The following is an 18,231-nucleotide window of genomic DNA, read 5'->3' as shown; positions in this document are numbered from 1 at the left end:
GAATTTAACAGGCAGCCAATGAAGTGATGATAGAACTGGGCTGATTTGTTCAAATTTTCTAGTTGTAGTGAGGACCCTGGCTGCAACATTTTGAACTAGTTGAAGTTTACTTAAATTTCTGCTGGTGCATCCTAATAATGCCTTCTGTTATAGATTGTGAATGGAGAGGAGAAGGACTGGTGTCTATGGCATGTCCAGAAGAGGACATTGCTTTAGAAATGCCTTACTTCTCTGTATCACTGCTGGATTGGTTTAATCTTCAGTATGATTTAATGCTGGTGATGGAGGGTCAAGTGCCCTCCATGAATCTGACTAACTGACGGAGGAGGATCTTTAGAGCCAGAGGAAGCCAAGTTGAGAAACAATGCTACTGAGACAATTCCTTACTGAATCTGGATTTAAAAAGCAGACATTCTGCTTGTTTCAGATAACTTCACCCAGAGGTAAAATGCCCTATAATTTATTTTTACCACCATTAAGTAGCAGAACATGCTCATGCTTTGTAGTTCTTGACTTATGCAGATTATGGTTCATAGTGTGACTAAATAAAGAAAACAGGTGGTTATGTTTAAAATAGATTTAGTACAGATTTCCTCTAAATTATAGTGCTACCCAATGTAATTTTGTCCATTTCTGTAGACAGCAGCAGTGTCAGAAACCACATAATTGAATAAAGCACACAAGCATATTGCCCAGAAGCATGATTATTTAATGTTTTGCTTTTATTGATTTAAGTCATTCTTCCTTTTCACATTGCAGAAAAAATAAAGCAGCTGATGGGGGCTACAATCGACATCCATGCTAAAGGTGTCCTGCACCGCAATATCAAACCAGACAACATCCTGGTTCAGACTGACCCTGAGACTTACAATTTGGCTGTGGCACATTTCTACAAGAAGACTCCTACAATAGTTTTGGTGGTATGGAATAGTGAATAGTGAACAGAATTTCACTTCTTAAAAAAAACAATACTAGGTAAGCCTAGTTTAGAAGTACTGCCATTAGCCATATAGCCAATGTCACAGAGGTGTTTTTGGCATTTCAAAAACAGTAAATGCCCAAAATACATTCTCTTGTCATTGGAAGGTTTGGAGAAGATTTTGGGCTTCATATGAATGTCTTTGTTTACATGTGGTTTGTATTATGTGATTGTGTTGTACAGAAACTATGGAGGGCAGGACTAATAAATGCAGAAATTAAAAAAGGAGCACAAAGTTTTGTTCAAAATATATAACACAGGCATCAGTGTTTTTCTTGCTCATTTTATATAAAAATAAAAATTAGATCACCTAGCACTAAAGAACAAAGAAGACCAAGAACATTTTGTTGATTTTAAGAATTACAATTACTTTTTTATTTAATGTAACTGATTAGAGTACAACATGTAAATTTTAAGGAGGCTGTGCACAGCTAGATGGAGTTTTACAAACACCCTAACGCCACAAAATGTCTCCCTACCACTTCCATTATAATATTTCAGGCCAAGACACACACTCACGTGTAAATAAGACAAATTCAGCAGTCCTCCTCTGTGAGATATATGTGTCTTAATGTTGCAGAGTTCTGAGCCATTCTGCTGAAAAATGTAGCTAACCAATGCTGAGCTGAGGCTCTGGCCAACAAGCATGGTTTCACGCCAAACACAGCCCCAGAAAACACACAAACAGAGCATGTTCCTGTTTTATTTCCTTTTATTAATTTATATGATACTTTTTAGGGTGGCACGGTGGTGCAGCAGGTAGTGTCACACAGCTCCAGGGACCTGGAGGGTGTGGGTTCGATTCCCGCTCCAGGTGACTGTCTGTGAGGACGGGTTTCCTCCGGGTGCTCCGGTTTCCTCCCACAGTCCAAAAACAGTGGTAGCGGGATTGGTGACTCAAAAGTGTCCGTAGGTGTGAGTGAGTGTGTGTGTACTGCCCTGTGAAGGACTGGCGCCCCCTCCAGGGTGTATCCTGCCTTGCGCCCAATGATTCCAGGTAGGCTCTGGATCCACTGCGACCCTGAACTGGATAAGCGCTTACAGATAGTGAATGAATGAATGAATGATACCTTTTAATGACCCAATAAGCTTCACTGGGCAATAAAACTATTTAAAGCTGAGCTCTTTCTTGAGTTACTTAACCTCAACACACGCCCATGGACAAAGCCACGGTTTGCACTGAAGAACCTACTTTTCTATGGTTCCAGCTGAGAACAAATTTTTCTGGTTTGCGAACCAGTTTATGTTGGTAGAAATGTGCTGAATGGTTCCAAACTTAGTTCAAAACTGGAACCGTTCCGATTCCTTGTTGGTGGAAAAGCGCTATGCGAAATATGTCTGATCTAACAACAGACAGTATAGTAGCACCACATTAAGTGCTCTCTGTGAAATAGTGTTTCTACTCGCCCATGCACGTTTCAACATTAGGAGTCAGTCAGTCAGTACGAGAAAATGCCCAGTAGGCGGTCCAGCAAAAATTATCAAGCATATTTGATGTTGTTCAAAAGTGCTGTTTGCATGAAGCGACTTTCACAAACAGATAACTGTGCTGATCTTTGTGTACTTACAGAGACTTTGGGTGCATTTAGTGAAAGAGTATAACCAGCGGACAGGTGCTTGCTTAGCATAAAATAACTATGAATTTTAAATAATCATAACATATAAATGTATGCCCCCTCCAGGGTGTGTTCCTGCCTTGTGCCCAATGATTCCAGGTAGGCTCTGAACTGGATAAGTGATTACAGATAATGAATGAATGAATGAATGAATATAAATATATAATATAATTTTAATAATAAATAATTTTTTGAGACCTTGTTGCAAGGTTAAAGAAATCAAGAAGCTCAAAGTTCATAATCCTAACAAGCGTGATGTGCAAATCTTTATCTGTCAAGAAAAAAAAAGGTTTGGGCCTGTTCATCACTTAGGGTGTCCCACATTTTTCACAGGTCAACTGTAAATCGTGACTTTTAACATAACCCCAAATATATATATATACCTTTACTACAAATAAAATAAAAATAACTTTAGAAAGTGCTTTGGCTGTCCCTCACTTTTCTTGATTAGTACAAAATCTACAGGATTTCCTACAAGCACAACACACACAACATCAAGAATATGAACATTAGAGAGCCAGATCAGTTTGCAACAGTTTTAGCCTCAGTCCACTGGCTGCTATTGAAAAGTTTCCCCCATAATTCCCCCATTGAAAAAAAAAAGACCAGGTAAGGCAAGTTTAGCTGGACCACCATTGGCTGCAAATCATTTGGCACACAAGCCTTATTGAAATTTCAGAAAAGGAGAAGCAGTTGTTGTGTGTTTTCCAGCCTGACATTCTTAAAAATATTATGTCTAAACACAGCATAGATGATCTACCAACTGAACAATGGGAAGATGATAAATGATTTAGCATGAGGCTATTAAGCATGATGACTAATGAATATCGTCTGTCTTATCTCCACCTCTCTGTGTCATTGTCACCGCCTCATTCACACAAATACCCAGTGAGGATGGGACCTGCTCAGATCAAGGGTTTACATATTCTTTAATCCCAAGCATGCCATCCCAACTTTGAAGCACAGGGATGTAGGATGAAGGAAATGAGATATGTTATATCAGAATTGTAGGAGAAGCGTGTATGCAACACAAGCCAAATACATGTTGAATCTCTTTGATTGTTGGATCTGTGATGGGAAAGAGTTGCTTAGGTTTACAGGGATGAAGAATTTGGACAAGTATGAAGGAGCAAAATTTGTATGTGAGCAGAAACTTTTGTATTTGTATTCACAGTGGTTTGCTTCCTGGCTAACAACACTTTGTTGGCACTATGGCAAGTTTTGACACGGCTCTGGCACTGTCCTGGTAAAACAGAAAGGATTAATGTAAACGTAATTTTACAATAGGATTAATGGTTAAAATTATGAGGAGCCAATTCTGGTTGCAGCGCCAGTTGTTAAGATATCCAGTATAAAGTGGAAAAGAAAATTAAAAAGAAAAAAACACACGATAAACTTCACACTATATTTTTCCACACTATAAACCCCATCTAAAACAGAGAAATGAAACCAGAATAAATTAATTGTTTTACATAATCCAACAAATTAAATAAAGAACCAATGATATACGTATCACTGCACACTACTGTTCTTACTACTGTCAATGACCACATATTCATTTTAGTATAATCAAGCCTTCTCATAATTTACTTTCTTGTGTAGGTTTTATTCTACACTCCTGTTTCAATAAATGTTATAGGATGCATGGTTTCTGGAGACTGTTTCCACATAGGCTCCAAATATAGACTTTATTTTTCCTTTGAGGGCTTAAAATTGATTTTTTGAACCAGTGAAATCAATGTGGGCCAAATAAGAAGCATTACATAGCCTCAGTTCCTGGAAGTGATCCAGTATTCGCAGCAGTCACATGGTAAAATCGTTAGCAAATGGGAAAGACAGATTCCTGTCTTTCAATCAAGCATGCTGAACTACATTTGGGAAATGCTTAATTTGATTCTGAATCCATATTTGCACTGGATCCAAATTTCCTACTGACCTTTTGTCTTTACCATTGTAAGAAATTGGAGAAAAATAAATTGGTTAGTATTTTTATACCTGTGACCAGTGAAATGCACAATAAAGCTAAAATACAGCATTCATTCATTCATTTATTCATTGTCTGCAACTGCTTATCCAGTTCAGGGTTGCGGTGGGTCTGGAGCCTACCTGGAATAACTGGGTACAAGGAAGAAACACATCCTGTAGGGGGCGCTAGTCCTTGGCACACACTCACACCTATGGACTCTTTTGAGTCGCCAATCCATCAACCAAAGCACCTGGAGGAAACCCACGCAGACACTGGGAGAACACACCAAACTTCGATCCCTGCTCCGGTTGACTGTGAGGAGTTTGGTGTGTTGTCTCCATGTCTGCGTGGGTTTCCTCAGGGTGCTCCGGTTTCCTCCCACGGTCCAAAAACACACGTTGATAGGTGGATTGGAGGGGGTGCCAGTCCTTCACAGGGCAACACAGACACACACACACATTCGCTCACTCACTCACACCTACGGACACTTTTGAGTCGCCAATCCACCTGCAACGTGTGTTTTTGGACTGTGGGAGGAAACCGGAGTACCCGGAGGAAACCCACGTGGACAACACACCAACTCCTCACAGACAGTCACCCGGAGCGGGAATCAAACCCACAACCTCCAGGTCCCTGGAGCTGTGTGACACTACCTGCTGCGCCACCGTGCCGCTCTATGATAAAATATATGTGCAAACCTGAATGTCTGCGTGGATGTACTTTAAAGCAACACCATGTAAGAATTGGTATAATTGCTCCAGGGATATCCTTACAGACTCCTACAGAGACTATTTCACTTTTACAGTTGTGAAATCAAGTCAACCCCCACCTAACCCACAGTCTTTCAGTTCATGCATAAAAAAAACTATCCAGTTTTTAATCATAATAACAATACATAGCATTTATATAGCAATTTTCAAGAACCCAGAGTGCTTACAAAATAGTACAAAGAATAAGGATCATCAAAAGACAAGCAAAGCAAAGAGAATAGGTATCAAGCCAGTTAGCAGTGCTAAACTGGCTCACTGAAAGAGTCATGCTGCCGTGGTTTGGCCTATATTATGTTTGGTCTATAGCAGCCGTTAGCAATAAGTTACTCGTTCAGATTTAGGCTTCTTCCAAAGATGAGAGGTTTTGCTAGGTTCTACTAGCCAAGCTTAGAGTAGCCACAATGGAGGCTCTAATCTCCATATTACAGGGTCAGTGGTGCATCACAATGATTTTGAGGCTGTAACTGTAAGTTAATAATGCTACACAATGTTGCTTAAAAGTATCTGATTTTTTTTTTGACATATTAGCTAAGTTTGAATCAACACACTTCCTCAGAGAGACAGACATCAATTCTAGTTCAATCCAGTCTTTATTATTCATATGTGGTTTTGCCCCTGATTTCACCAATGTGCCATTTTTGTGGTATTGACACTGTGAGACATTCAGTGAGAACAATGAAGAATTTTCATATACCCGGGCAGCAGTGACAGCACTAAAACTGCAGAAACATGAGCAAAGTGAGATGATTCCACACCAAAACGAACTCAGCCAGAAATCAGGGACTGTTATTTAGATAAACATCTAAACATTATTGAAACATTGAACCTGATCACAAAAAAAGTTCAGATGTGTACTGCTGCATCCAACATTCTACCTGAATGTTACCAACTATCTTTTTATTGTGTACATATACATTTGAATAGTTGTGAAACTATAAATCCTTCGAAGCCCATCACAGGTTCAGTGCGTGGGGTGCAGGATTTGTTAACGTTTTGCTTGAAGTACTGTGAAAACACAGTCCTTAACAGCTAGCTGTAATCAAGGAAACCTTAAACTCAAGTTTTCTCCCACTGAAGTATGATACTATTAATACATTACAAATGTAGGATTCAATGATGATGATGAATCATATGTTATAGTGTATATCGGGGCTTATAATAAGGTGCCTTGAAGTCCTCCTCTGAAATTCCCACTTACGAGTTCAGAGGTTACCACCCGATATGTTTTCCTGTTGTTTTTAATCAGGGGGAAAATCGATAGCATGTGAAAAAATATATTTTGTTTTTATTTTTGTTATTGTATAATCCGAAATATGAAGTTTATCTTGCCTTACGGAAAGAAAATGAGATTATACACATTAGGTTAATTTTTTTTAACCCTTTTGGAAGCATTGAACCACATGATAACACATTACCTTTTTAATGTATTGCATAAGGCTTGTTCGGTTTTTGCTATTCCACGCAAACGTAAGTGCAGAAGTTGTGCACAAAATGTATACAGGCTTAAAGTCTACAGATAACAGTTATTTACGCGAAAATATTTGAATCGTGAGGAACATTAACGGTACCGCCCCCGTCCTCATCAAAACTACAGAAGGGTCTTACAGGCCATGACGACATTGTTTAGAGGTTTGTGAAACGCCTGTCTTAACTCCGTCAAATACATTATTTTTTAAATAATGGTATTTCACCAATTCAACTGCGTTTTTATTTTTAAAAAATATTTCTTTGTATTTGTTTAGGCCACGTGCGCAAAACATAAAAATTCTGTAAATGTACTATAAACAACATCGCAGGTGCTGACGAGGACAGACTCCCGCCGGCTTTTCCGCCAGGATTTAAACTGGAGACGAGGAGGAGCTGAACCTGAATCTGACAACAGCTTTGAAGTGAAATAAGTCGTGTTATGAAGTAATAAACTGCTATAATGTAGCTGCAGTACGTTTTTGATGAGGAGTTTGTTTGTCAGATTTGGACACTAAGCTTAAACGCTAGGTTTTAAGTGGCTGTGGAGGGGTTTGTTCTGGTTTTGATTATTTTGGTAGCTGAAACATGTCTCTGCCTCCGGAGAAAGCGACTGAACTCAAACAGATAATTCAGGAGCAATTAATTAAGGTTTGTTTATTTACATCCACTCCTACGATGTTTCTCCATTTAAACATTTGTACAGCCCTTTTGGCTTTGTATATGTTTCGTTTCAACCCCTGCAGTGTGTGTAACGATAACGTTGTGTTTAGCTTCAAAATGCAGCAAGCGCTGGATGTAAAAAAAAAAAAATTAAAAAATAGGGCTCATAACACTCAGAACTGCAACAGAGTAAAATAAATATTTGTAGCTATTTTATAGTCAACATATCTCTTTAGCATGTGTCCTGTCAATGATTGAATGTTTATTCTTATCCAGAGAGATTTTTTTATATAATGAGTAATAATATAATTATGAAATATCTTAATCGTTATATGTGAGTAAGGGATGTTTTGTGGTTATGTAGACATCCTAGTTGGCTCTTACATGTTAATATCCATGTAATAATTTGGACATTTGTTTTGGACTCTGCAATTGATGTGTAATTGATGAGTTTTAAAACTGTACTTAATCTTGATTTTATCAGATGGACATCCATGGTAAAATCCGAGCTGTCCTTGCTGAGACACTGAGGGCTGAAGGAGAGAGTGGAGATCGACCACTCTCTGAGGAAGATTTCCTCACTGCTCTCCAGCGCCGGGGCATTGTAGAGGAAGCCATGAAAGAGTTAAATTTCACTAATATGGTAAGATGAATACTTCCTTCGTAATTTATTTTATATCCTGAGAGAAAACCACAATGCACTTGAAATTTACACAGACTTTTTAACTTTTTGTTTACTGAAGTCTTTTTTTTTTCTAATATAGGCTTACAACAAATATAACATCTATCACATGATTTTAAATCCAGTTCTAAAGTCCAATTAAAAAAAGCTTGATGGGTCCCTTACAGCAACTGACAGTAACAACAGTCTTTGTTTAAGCCTTGGGGTCTGCAGAACATTTTGGGGGTTAGGTGCCTTACTCAAAGGCACTTCATCCGTGGATGAGTTTTTTCTTTTCCTGCTGGTCTCAGGAATTGAATCAATGACCTCCAGCCTCAAGCTCACTTTCCTAACCTTAAGTCTAATATACAAAATACTTGAAGAGAATTAATCCATGTAATTGTCTCCAGCCATATGTTTGTCATATTTACAGTAAATGTATAGAATAATTTAATATATTTTTCTTCAGGCAGAGCCACAAACAGATGTGGACGCCCTGAACAAGTCTCCACCTCGCGTCTCTGACAAGGGCCTTACACAACTTAAAACCAGTGAGTGTTGTGTAATCTGTCTGAAACATGCAACCATTGTCTTATGTAATAAGTTTTTCCAACTGTAAAATAGTTTTAAACATAAAACCTGATTAAAATGTATCTTTTCTTTCACTAGGCACTATCAGTCCACTGAGGAGATACCTTTACTTGCAAGTTCTTGGGGGCAAAGCCTTCCTTGAGCACCTGCAGGAGCCAGAGCCTTTGCCAGGTCAGGTGTGCTCAACCTTCACACTCCACCTACACTTCCGCAACCAGCGCTTTCGCTCCAAGCCTGTGCCATGTGCTTGTGAACCAGATTTACAAGAGGGCTTCCTTCTTGAAGTACACAGAGATGTTCCAGGTATCTTCTGCTGAGGTCAACCTCAAAAACGTCTGTATTGTATTTCTCCTGATATTGTATTGAATATATGCATTAGGAAAAGGTTTCAAATGTTCTGTAGAAACTTTGTCCCCTTAGGGGTTGTTGTTGTGGTTCAAATGAATTTGTGCAAAGCTTTGGAAATCAATATTAATATAATGTCTAAAAAAAGTAAATTCTTATGTGCATTATAGGATCTTTGTCTTGTGTACCAGGTGATGCTAGTAAAATGGCAGATGCCACCACCATGTTGTCCATCTGTGATCCTGTTCACATGGTGCTGATTAAAACTGATACCTCTGGAGACACAACATTGGTCTCATCTTTTTTCCTTGATTGGAGGTCTGTCCTCTGTTCTACCAGTGGCAAGACAGCAGTCTCTGTAGAACTGCTTGGCGTAGGTAAGAATGTTCCCTTTTAATGATCTGGATCATACCATTAATGTATCCACTGTTTCTGTTTATAGGCCATCTTCATGTTTCCAGATCTTGATTATTGTTTGCTGTTCCATGAGTCATACTGACAGCTTTCAATGATGTTCATTGTCTGCGCTGTGTGTGGATTCCTTAGGCAGTGAATGTAAAGTGCCAGCTGGTGTTCTTAACCTTAAGCTGGAGATGTATCCTCCCCTGCTTGAAACTCTGAGCCCAGAAGTAGTCAGCACTCAGGTAATCATTGGTAAAATTAGTGTTGTACTTCATTACATCACTGTACACAAGTGTTTTATTTCAGTTATAGTAAATCAGTGGTTTTTACAGCACCACATATAGTTGTATTTTTAATAAAATGCCTCTAAACATGTGAAATTATCATAACTTTGTGACCTCACTTTTTACAGCAATCATTGGAGCGGCAGAAGACTGCAGAGAAGGAGCGTTTATTTCTGGTCTATGCTAAGCAGTGGTGGAGAGAGTTTTTAGAGATTAGACCCTCTCATCAGTCCAAACTGGTCAAGATTTTCGCACAGGTGAGTTGTAGCCTGGCTTCAGTGTTGTAATTTGTCTTGTTGATTCATACATCTGCCACACATTTTGTTCATCTGAAGAAACAGACCCAAAACTACAGTAAAGCCTCCAAGAATCAAATTGTGATGTGTCTAGAGATTCCAAATCCTAATAAGCAAGGTGTGGTCTTTGTATTCTAGGATGAGAATGGTGTAAACAGGCCGGTGTGTTCCTATGTTCGTGTGTTGCGTGCTGGAAGGTTGTTGGAAAGTCCACGTCAGGCAGCTCGTTTTGTGAGTTTGCTGGTCCAGGAGAGAGCACCTGTTGTGGGGGGAGGAGCCCGGCAGGAGCAGTGGTGCACAATGATGGCCTTCCTCTGTAGGAACAAGGTACTGTTCAGAATGATGGATAATTGCATGTTTTGTATCAAACAATTATTTCCTATATTTTACATTCAGAGTGTTAACAAGCAGATTTAAATGAATATCCCTAATAAATATCTGAAAATCTTAGAAAAGCCAAGGCATGGCTTTGATGAGCATATCTGTCATAACCCTGACTCTTTACTGGCTAAGCCACTCAAGCAGAGCCATTAAAACATAGCTAAAAGTGGACCTGATTGAAACTTTGAGAAAGTTTCACTTACTAATTTGCTCAGATTCATCATTTGGTCACTTGTGAGTGAAGGGTCTACTTTGTGTGCAAATACTGTCTCTACATGTGCCAAGATTCAGCATTAATTTATTCACTGTTTTAACTGCTCATCCAGTTCAGGGTCGTGGCGGGTCCGGCACCCTCCTGGAATCACAGGGCACAAGGCGAGAACACACCCTGGAGGGGCCACATCATAATATATTGCCTTTTATTTGTTTTATCTGTTTATTGTCCTCTATTTGAATCAGTTAAAAGAGAATCTATAAAGGCTGTAATTTGTCTTTGGTAAGGGTGCAAGTGACTTATGCAACATAATTTTAAATTATTCTGATGTTGGACTGTGTTTGATTGGATTTAAGGTTTCTGATAATAATTAACTTTATATTCATCCGTTTCTCTCTGGAGATTACTATGGGTTTTATGTGTTTCTTCTTTTTCTTTTAAATGCTAGGGTGATTGTGAGGACCATGCTACTTTGCTGTGTAGCTTACTTCTCGGCTTTGGACTGGATGCTTATGTGTGTGTGGGCACCAAAGCCAAAAATATACCGCATACCTGGGTGATGACTTGTGGCACCGATGGCACTGTAACGTTCTGGGAAAGCCTGACAGCACACAGGTAACAGCTTTCATACACACACTAACTGTCTCAGCATAAAAATCCAGCTTGTGTACAGGCTAATTCAAGTCCTTGCCCTTTGGCCATCTTACTGTACAATTACTCTTGGTCAGTGTATATTAGATCCACGTGGCTGTTGTTTAGAATTCATACTTGTTAGATAATGTGATTTGCTTCGGATTCCACATGCTTTATTGCACATTTTTGGTACTGTACTAAATGCCTATGCTATGTTTCACCAAGCACCATACTGTTATACACGGGTGCTGGAAATCATGCCTATAAACCACCACACTGCATAATTTTGATGTAATGTTGGCAGTAACGGGCATAGTTAACTTGTCAAACCAAATTTTGTTAATGTGAAAGCAACAACTTGTGCTAGGCTCTGTTGTGATCTTAAATCATTCACAGGTTTGTAAACGCTAAATAATATAGTAGGGGATGTCACAAACTTGTGCATTGGAGATTGAGGTTCATAGTACTGGTCAGGGAGCAAGACTGACAGAAATTGCCCTCTATTTGAAATTTAGGGCACTATTGAGTAAGTTGACCATTTCAAATAGTGTCTGAATTGTAAAGTTGCATTCGAGCGTGATTTTGAGGGCCCCACTATATAATTGGTGGAACACATAGTGCCTCACTATATCTGACAGTACTAATGAGGGATTGTCTTTTCCGCCATTTCCGTCAAAGCCCTTCTATTTAATTTTCTCAGAAACATGGTTATGCTATCTTGTAATATACCGTGAACTATTATAGGTCCTCCCTTTTCTTTCATTCATTGTCTGAAACACTTATCCAGGGTTTTCCTTTTAATTATTTCTAATTGTTTTTTTTTTCCTTTTGAGATATTACTGTTAATCAGTTTATAGAAGTTACAATTAAAACTGATACTTTGCAAACACATTCCTACAAAAATAAATACATTTAAGAATTTGTTTCCATCTTTGTTTGACTGCACACCTCCTTTTATTCTAAGGTATCTGCATCAGACAATAGACCCTAATGCCCCTCCATTGGCTCCTCAGCCCAAACCCACCTACCCATATCGCACCCTCGGCTGTGTTTTCAACCATAAGGCTTTCCTGGCTAACTGCCAGCCCTCAGACTCTGTGGAGTTGTGTGTGTTTGATTTCACCGATGGTTCTCGCTGGAAGGCTATGAGTGAGGAGGCAGTACGGTCGGTTTGTGCCCCCGGCTCTACCTCCTCCCTACCCCCAACACCTCCTCTCTGCTCTCCCTCTGTGCATCCCAGTGAGGCCAGCAATCAGCTGGAGTTGGAGATGCGCTACTTACTGGCTGAGCACAGAAAGGTAGAACATGTCTATTTATTATTACTAAATATATACTTATTGTAGTGTGCAGCATAGCAAAAAATTGTGGCTTTTTTGTTTACTAATTTAAAATGAATTTATGGCTGAAATTACGGTTAATTTTTCTCCTGGGAAAGAAATAGTGCCAGATGTTCCAGAATATAAGGTAGTGATGAGCCCTGATATCAGGTATTCTCAGTCCAGAACTGAGATATCAGAATCGGTAACTAAAGGATCAGTACATGCCTAATTTGAAGTGTTTCTGGCAAACAGTAAGCATTATATAGATACATTTATACTGAACCATGGGGTATAAAGTCCTGTATCTCACCCCCTTTCCTGTCACTCTTTTCTTTGTCTCTTTCTTAGGATCTTGGTCTAGCGACAGTGTGGGATGATCACTTATCATACGTGCTGTCCTCTGCTCTGGCTGCCTATGAGTTGGAGCGCTGCACAGGGGTGTCTTGTGGAAATGAGGAGTTTCAGGATGCTGTTAGGAGAGCTGTACCTGATGGACACACCTTTAAGGGATTTCCCATTCACTTCTTACACCGCAATGCCCGCAGAGCCTTCGCTACCTGCCTCAGGTACACACCTACATTCATATTACACCTTGCCTTTTTATTTTACCTGTCCTACACTGGAAAGCACAAGCACTTTCTGCAGTATTCACCCAAGGCAGTATAAGTATAAGACAATCCTCAACTTTGGGCTAAAGTTACCTTTTGGTTACATTTTGCTGAGAAATAATTATTTGTGGGTTACCCAGCACAGTCCTGTTTCGGTAAGGAAATGTATATGACTTGATGCAGGATATTTATGTGTATTATGTGTAAAAGTTAGTTATAAAGCTATGTTATGTGTGTGGTGTTGGTTTGAAAATAACAAAAAAGAAACAATTGTTCTCAACCTTCTGGAGTCTGAGTCCTTTCAGCCACTTTTGAGGTAGTCCGACATGCCTTGACATTTTTACAAATTTCACTTACCTACAAAAGTCTATTCCCAAAAAGCTACACAAGCTAATATTCAGCACAAACCCAGCAACAATAATGTGAGAAAGTCTGTATATCATTCTTGTTTTTTTTTTAATTAACTCCAAACATGGACTTTCCAAAAACCTATTTTCAAAAGTGCAGATATATAGTGAGAAAAACACATTGTGAACATTTATGAAGTTTTCTTTAGAGCTGAACATGGGTGTTGGCTACACACCGGTGTTTACAGCTTTCTGATATTTTAATTCGTTTTTCTTCTATAATGCTCTGAATCTGATGTGACACTGTTTTTCTCTATACCTGTGGTTCACTCACTGACTATTTAAATCCCCTCCCTGCTGTCAAAGATAATGGCCCAGTAGCCCCCACCCCACCCCACAGCCCAACACCTATTATTTTAGAATGTGTAAGTAGTTTTGCTTGTGTTATGAAATGGCCATTTGCACATTTCAGCAGCAACGAGATATATTTACAAGTATTTCAGTTATTTACACCTGAGATAGCCTACACACACTACAGGAGTATAATTCAATGGTGGCATATCAAAAGAGCATTAGTTTGCATGTGTTATGAAATGTTTTGACATTTCAGCAGCAGCGACACACATTTATAAGTATTTCATAACTTTACTACAAGCTGTTTTTTTCCCTATCAGCTGGATTCTGTTCCTCTGCACAGCTTTAGGATTTCCGTCTCTAGAATACTGCTGAATACTACCTAGCAGCTCATCAGCTCCAAACATGCAGCAGAAAAACGAGTCAAACGTATTTCATTTTCTCATCACAGTCCTTTTTGGATCAACATGTTGCTTGAAATGTAACCGTTCTTCTCCAATTGTAGAGTTCTGTCGAGGTTTAAGTGCTACAAAAGCATGTGCGTTGGTTTGTTCTGTCCTTGGCATAATATTGTTTTTCAAAATATGTATGTGAGGATTTTTTTGTTTTTGTTTTTTTAAATACAATGACAATGGTCTTTTTTTTTATTAACATGCAACAATTACCATAAAATGATAAAAGAACAGGAGAATGTTTTTAATTTTTAACTCAAATTATGTTAAATACATAAAAACGTATTTATACACATTGGCTCAGGAAGTTTATACGTATCTATACAGGTCACCTTTCTGTGAGGAGATTGTGTGTTGCCGTGGAGACAACGTTCGACTGGGGTTGAGAGTGCGTGTGTTTCCCTATCCTGAGTCTGCATGCGCTGTGTGGATCATGTTTGCTTGCAAGTACAGATCAGTTCTGTGACCATTGACAGTGTGTGTTCAGTGTACACTGTCAGAACCAGCATTATTCTCACTCCTCGCCTACAGGTACTGTGTGTGTATTTATTTTAGTGTCTGGGTTTATTTTTCTTTCTCACTAATCTTAAAGACTGTAATTGCACATTTGTATTTTTATATATTTTGTAAATAAATAAATGTAAATAACTATAAAACATCCAATGATACATATTTATTTTATTGCGTGTACTCATTGGGTCCAGTAGATGGCAGTGTTCTCTTTCTGAACTGATGTGTAGGAATCCAGTTATAGAAGCCATGCCTCCATGAAACAATTGATCTACCGCTATGATATGCCACCTGCCTAGCTGAAAACATATACATATTGTTACTGGCCTATCAAGCAAAATTATTTTTTTCCCCTTAAAGGACAAATATAATATCAGCCTAAGCACTGTTTGTGGCAAAAAGAACCTTTTTGTATCTTCTAAATAAGAACTTTGGCTAAACCTTTCAATGTAAATGAAATACTACACAGAAAGTCAGAGCATATTTTCACATATTGAAGATCTTACTGGTGCAAAAACGCATTAATTCCCATGACTGGACAATACAGTTGTTTTCTTTCACAAATGTGGAAACTTTGTGTAATGTGTATTGATTTGTGATGAGAATGATTAAAAAGGTCAAATAAGACAAGCGATGAAACTGCAAGCTGTCCAACATGAATTAATTAGAGCATTTCAGAAATCTAGTATAATTTTAAATTAAATTCATATTGTAAAATAAATTGACAGTCAAAATAAGTCAGGTCTACTAAATAGAAACAAGTGTTATGATGTATTTTTTTTTAAAATAATGGAATTTTTGATTTACAATGATATTTCTGTAAAAAAAAAACTTAAAGCAAACTCAAATGAACAAATGAAGTAATGTATTTCAGATCAAATAGGCATTAGTAGTACTAATACTAATTAAAAAAAATGTAGCATTATTTTTCAACAAATGAATTTATCCACACACTTTATTGTGCCATAACATTTATTAAAATGTTGATTATAAATAAAGGTTATTAATCAGGTTGTTTTCCCCTAGGCATCTGGTGATTTTTATTACAGGCGGTAACCTCAACCACTGGTTTTCTCTAGTTGTATTCTCACAGCTACAAAAGATTATGTAGTTTATAATATCTGTACACAAGGTGGAGACAAAGTCTACTCGTGTTTCAGGCTCATCCTCTCTCTGAAAAGTACAACTCCCTATTCTTGTCCCTGCAATAAGACTAATATAAAGCATGATTAACTGATAAAAGTAAATATCCATCTTATTAGTTTTGTTGTTTTATTTTATTACAATGTTATTTTAAATATGACAACATAAAGCTTATGTATTTTTTTTTTTAAACATAAATTTCAGTCAGACGATTTTACCAATTTGTTTGAGTTTTGTCTTGAAATTTAGTTTAGAATGTTGTTCAGACCAGAATTCAGAGTTTCAATTGCTGCAGTTCAGTTTAATAAAAGATCTGCATTCCATGGCCTTGTCTGCCTCTCAGTAAATAACTGTGCGATTTCAAAATTCCAGTTATCATTTAGTTGCTGAGAAAAACAAAGGCATAAAAAATTTCCTGTTGTGCTATACATTCTTTCTTTGTTTTTTTTTATATTTACTTTGTAAAAATACTTTGTAAAATACTTTCACAGCTATAAAAATACATTCCGTGAGCCCTATGTTTGGAGTGAACACATTTGAGGACAAATGTTAATGTGTCAGGCTTCAGGGATTTATGATTTTAATTGTGAGGGAGCTTTTTGAGACCTTAGTCTTCTAAAATCTGGCAAATGCTTTAAGTTCCTCTGAAACAATACACATGAAACAAATCTGAATGATATTTAAGAGTCTTAGGTAATTAATTATGCAGAAAAACAACCCTATCTGTGGCCTGAGGTCCGTTCTGGAGGGATTATTTAAGCTACAATTTCTCTCCCTCATTTTAGATTTGAATGAGCATTGCAGATGAGAATGCACAAGGCTAATGTAGAAAAGGTTTGTGTGTTTCAAGCATGGATGACTGTGAACTGCACACAAACACATTTGACTGAATACTGAAGGGCCTATGTTCCGCTTTCACAAACCATCTTGTTATCTTTCTGCAATTTATTCTGATCGCACATCACCATCAACCCGAGACGCGTGTGCAAGGACGTCCAATTATTTCTGTTTTACCCATCGCTCATTAGCAATTCCTCATTCAGCCCAGAGCTGCAGAAGGAGTGTGTGTGTGTATGCGTGCGTGTATATGATGGAGAAAGGAGGGGGATAGTTTGGGCTAATGAATTATTCGTCTTTGACTGGAGTGCACCTTCACTCCTCATCACATTTCCTGTCTGGGTGAGGAAGTGTTTGATGCGATAGGCAGGTATTGTCTTCACCTCATACTAATACTCTTTGTCTGCAGGTGTAAGTGGCTAATAAGTCTTTAGGGAGGGATGCCTGTGGCACAGGATAGTTAACCAAAGTTAACAAAAACATCATCACCTCTCACACTGCGTTGATAAAGACAAGGGATTATAGTTTGAAAAGTTTCACCTAAGAATTTGGAGGAACTTTTCTGACTTTTCCTTAGCTCAGAATGTGACATGAGTCTTGGCTGCAAAGTCAAATGGCCTTTAGTGTTAATATGAGTTTTGTTTTTAGCAGATTACTGGTTCTAGTTTAGTAGGGAGACTTGAAGGACTGTTGCAGCTTCTGGTTTGTCTTCATCTGCAAAAATATCATAAATTACACTCACCTATATTAATGCTTCTGTTACATTTATGTTTTTCTCACTTCACATAAATACTCATGTACACAATAATTGAAAAGTGTTGAAGTGAGTCTGTAAGCACTTCTGGTGGCAATGTGCTGTGCTGGATTTATGTTTGCTCTGTGTTTATCTAATTACATGTATGATTAAAAAAAATTACTTTGGAATACAAAAATAAAATGGTAAAATTGCTTTCATTATCGTATACGTGACAAACATGACACGTCTGTGACAAGACGACAAATGCATATGCCACTTTTTCATCATTAACTAAAGGAGTTCAATTATAGAATGTATATGTGAAAATGGTGTTTGAAAATAATGAATGCTTTCCTAAATCAAAATGTTCACGAACACCTGTTCCACAGTTACGCTTAAAACAATTAACCTCCTGTCACACAGATCTTTCACTGTCTCGTTAATGTTTTCCAGTGGCAGGCGTTCAGCTGCAATTTGCAGAGATTACAGAACAAGTGTATTATCAGGTGTTTTTAATGGACGGAATATAAGAGATATATTTTACCTTGTGTACGAAATGCGGTAAATGAGGCGGTTTTGAGTATTAGCTGAAAACCTTTTCAAAGCTGCTTATAATGTGATTTCTTCAAGGCACTGTCTGCTGGTATGTTTTCAAAAATC

At 38.0% G+C, this 18,231-nt stretch overlaps 1 protein-coding gene across 2 annotated transcripts; it reads left to right on the top strand.

Moving 5' to 3' along the window:
- The first annotated feature begins 7,180 nt into the window (after positions 1–7,180).
- Positions 7,181–14,948, top strand: cep76 (centrosomal protein 76). 2 transcript variants are annotated; one of them, XM_066683502.1, is made up of 12 exons: positions 7,181–7,446; positions 7,943–8,101; positions 8,589–8,670; positions 8,789–9,013; positions 9,247–9,432; positions 9,602–9,699; positions 9,870–9,998; positions 10,176–10,364; positions 11,081–11,247; positions 12,230–12,563; positions 12,933–13,150; positions 14,673–14,948. In XM_066683502.1, exons 1-12 carry the CDS (start codon positions 7,384–7,386, stop codon positions 14,809–14,811), a joined length of 1,989 nt encoding a protein of 662 aa, XP_066539599.1. In that variant the 5' UTR covers positions 7,181–7,383; the 3' UTR covers positions 14,812–14,948. The 2 variants fall into 2 exon arrangements, with proteins under 2 accessions (XP_066539599.1, XP_066539598.1); XM_066683501.1 differs by having other exon boundaries at positions 9,226–9,432.
- Positions 14,949–18,231: the final 3,283 nt, after the last annotated feature.

Source organism: Hoplias malabaricus, chromosome 10, assembly GCF_029633855.1.
Source record: "Hoplias malabaricus isolate fHopMal1 chromosome 10, fHopMal1.hap1, whole genome shotgun sequence".
Classification (NCBI taxonomy): Eukaryota; Metazoa; Chordata; class Actinopteri; order Characiformes; family Erythrinidae; genus Hoplias; species Hoplias malabaricus.
This window is presented reverse-complemented; position numbering and strand designations above follow the sequence as displayed.

What these genes read in the sequence shown, in the direction of transcription:
- cep76 (XM_066683501.1), top strand. Translation starts at nt 7,384, where the DNA reads ATGTCTCTGCCTCCGGAGAAAGCGACTGAACTCAAACAGATAATTCAG. An exon ending in CCTTACACAACTTAAAACCA is followed by an intron (nt 8,671 to 8,788) that starts GTGAGTGTTGTG and finishes TTCTTTCACTAG; the next exon opens with GCACTATCAGTCCACTGAGG. An exon ending in AGTACACAGAGATGTTCCAG is followed by an intron (nt 9,014 to 9,225) that starts GTATCTTCTGCT and finishes TGTGCATTATAG; the next exon opens with GATCTTTGTCTTGTGTACCA.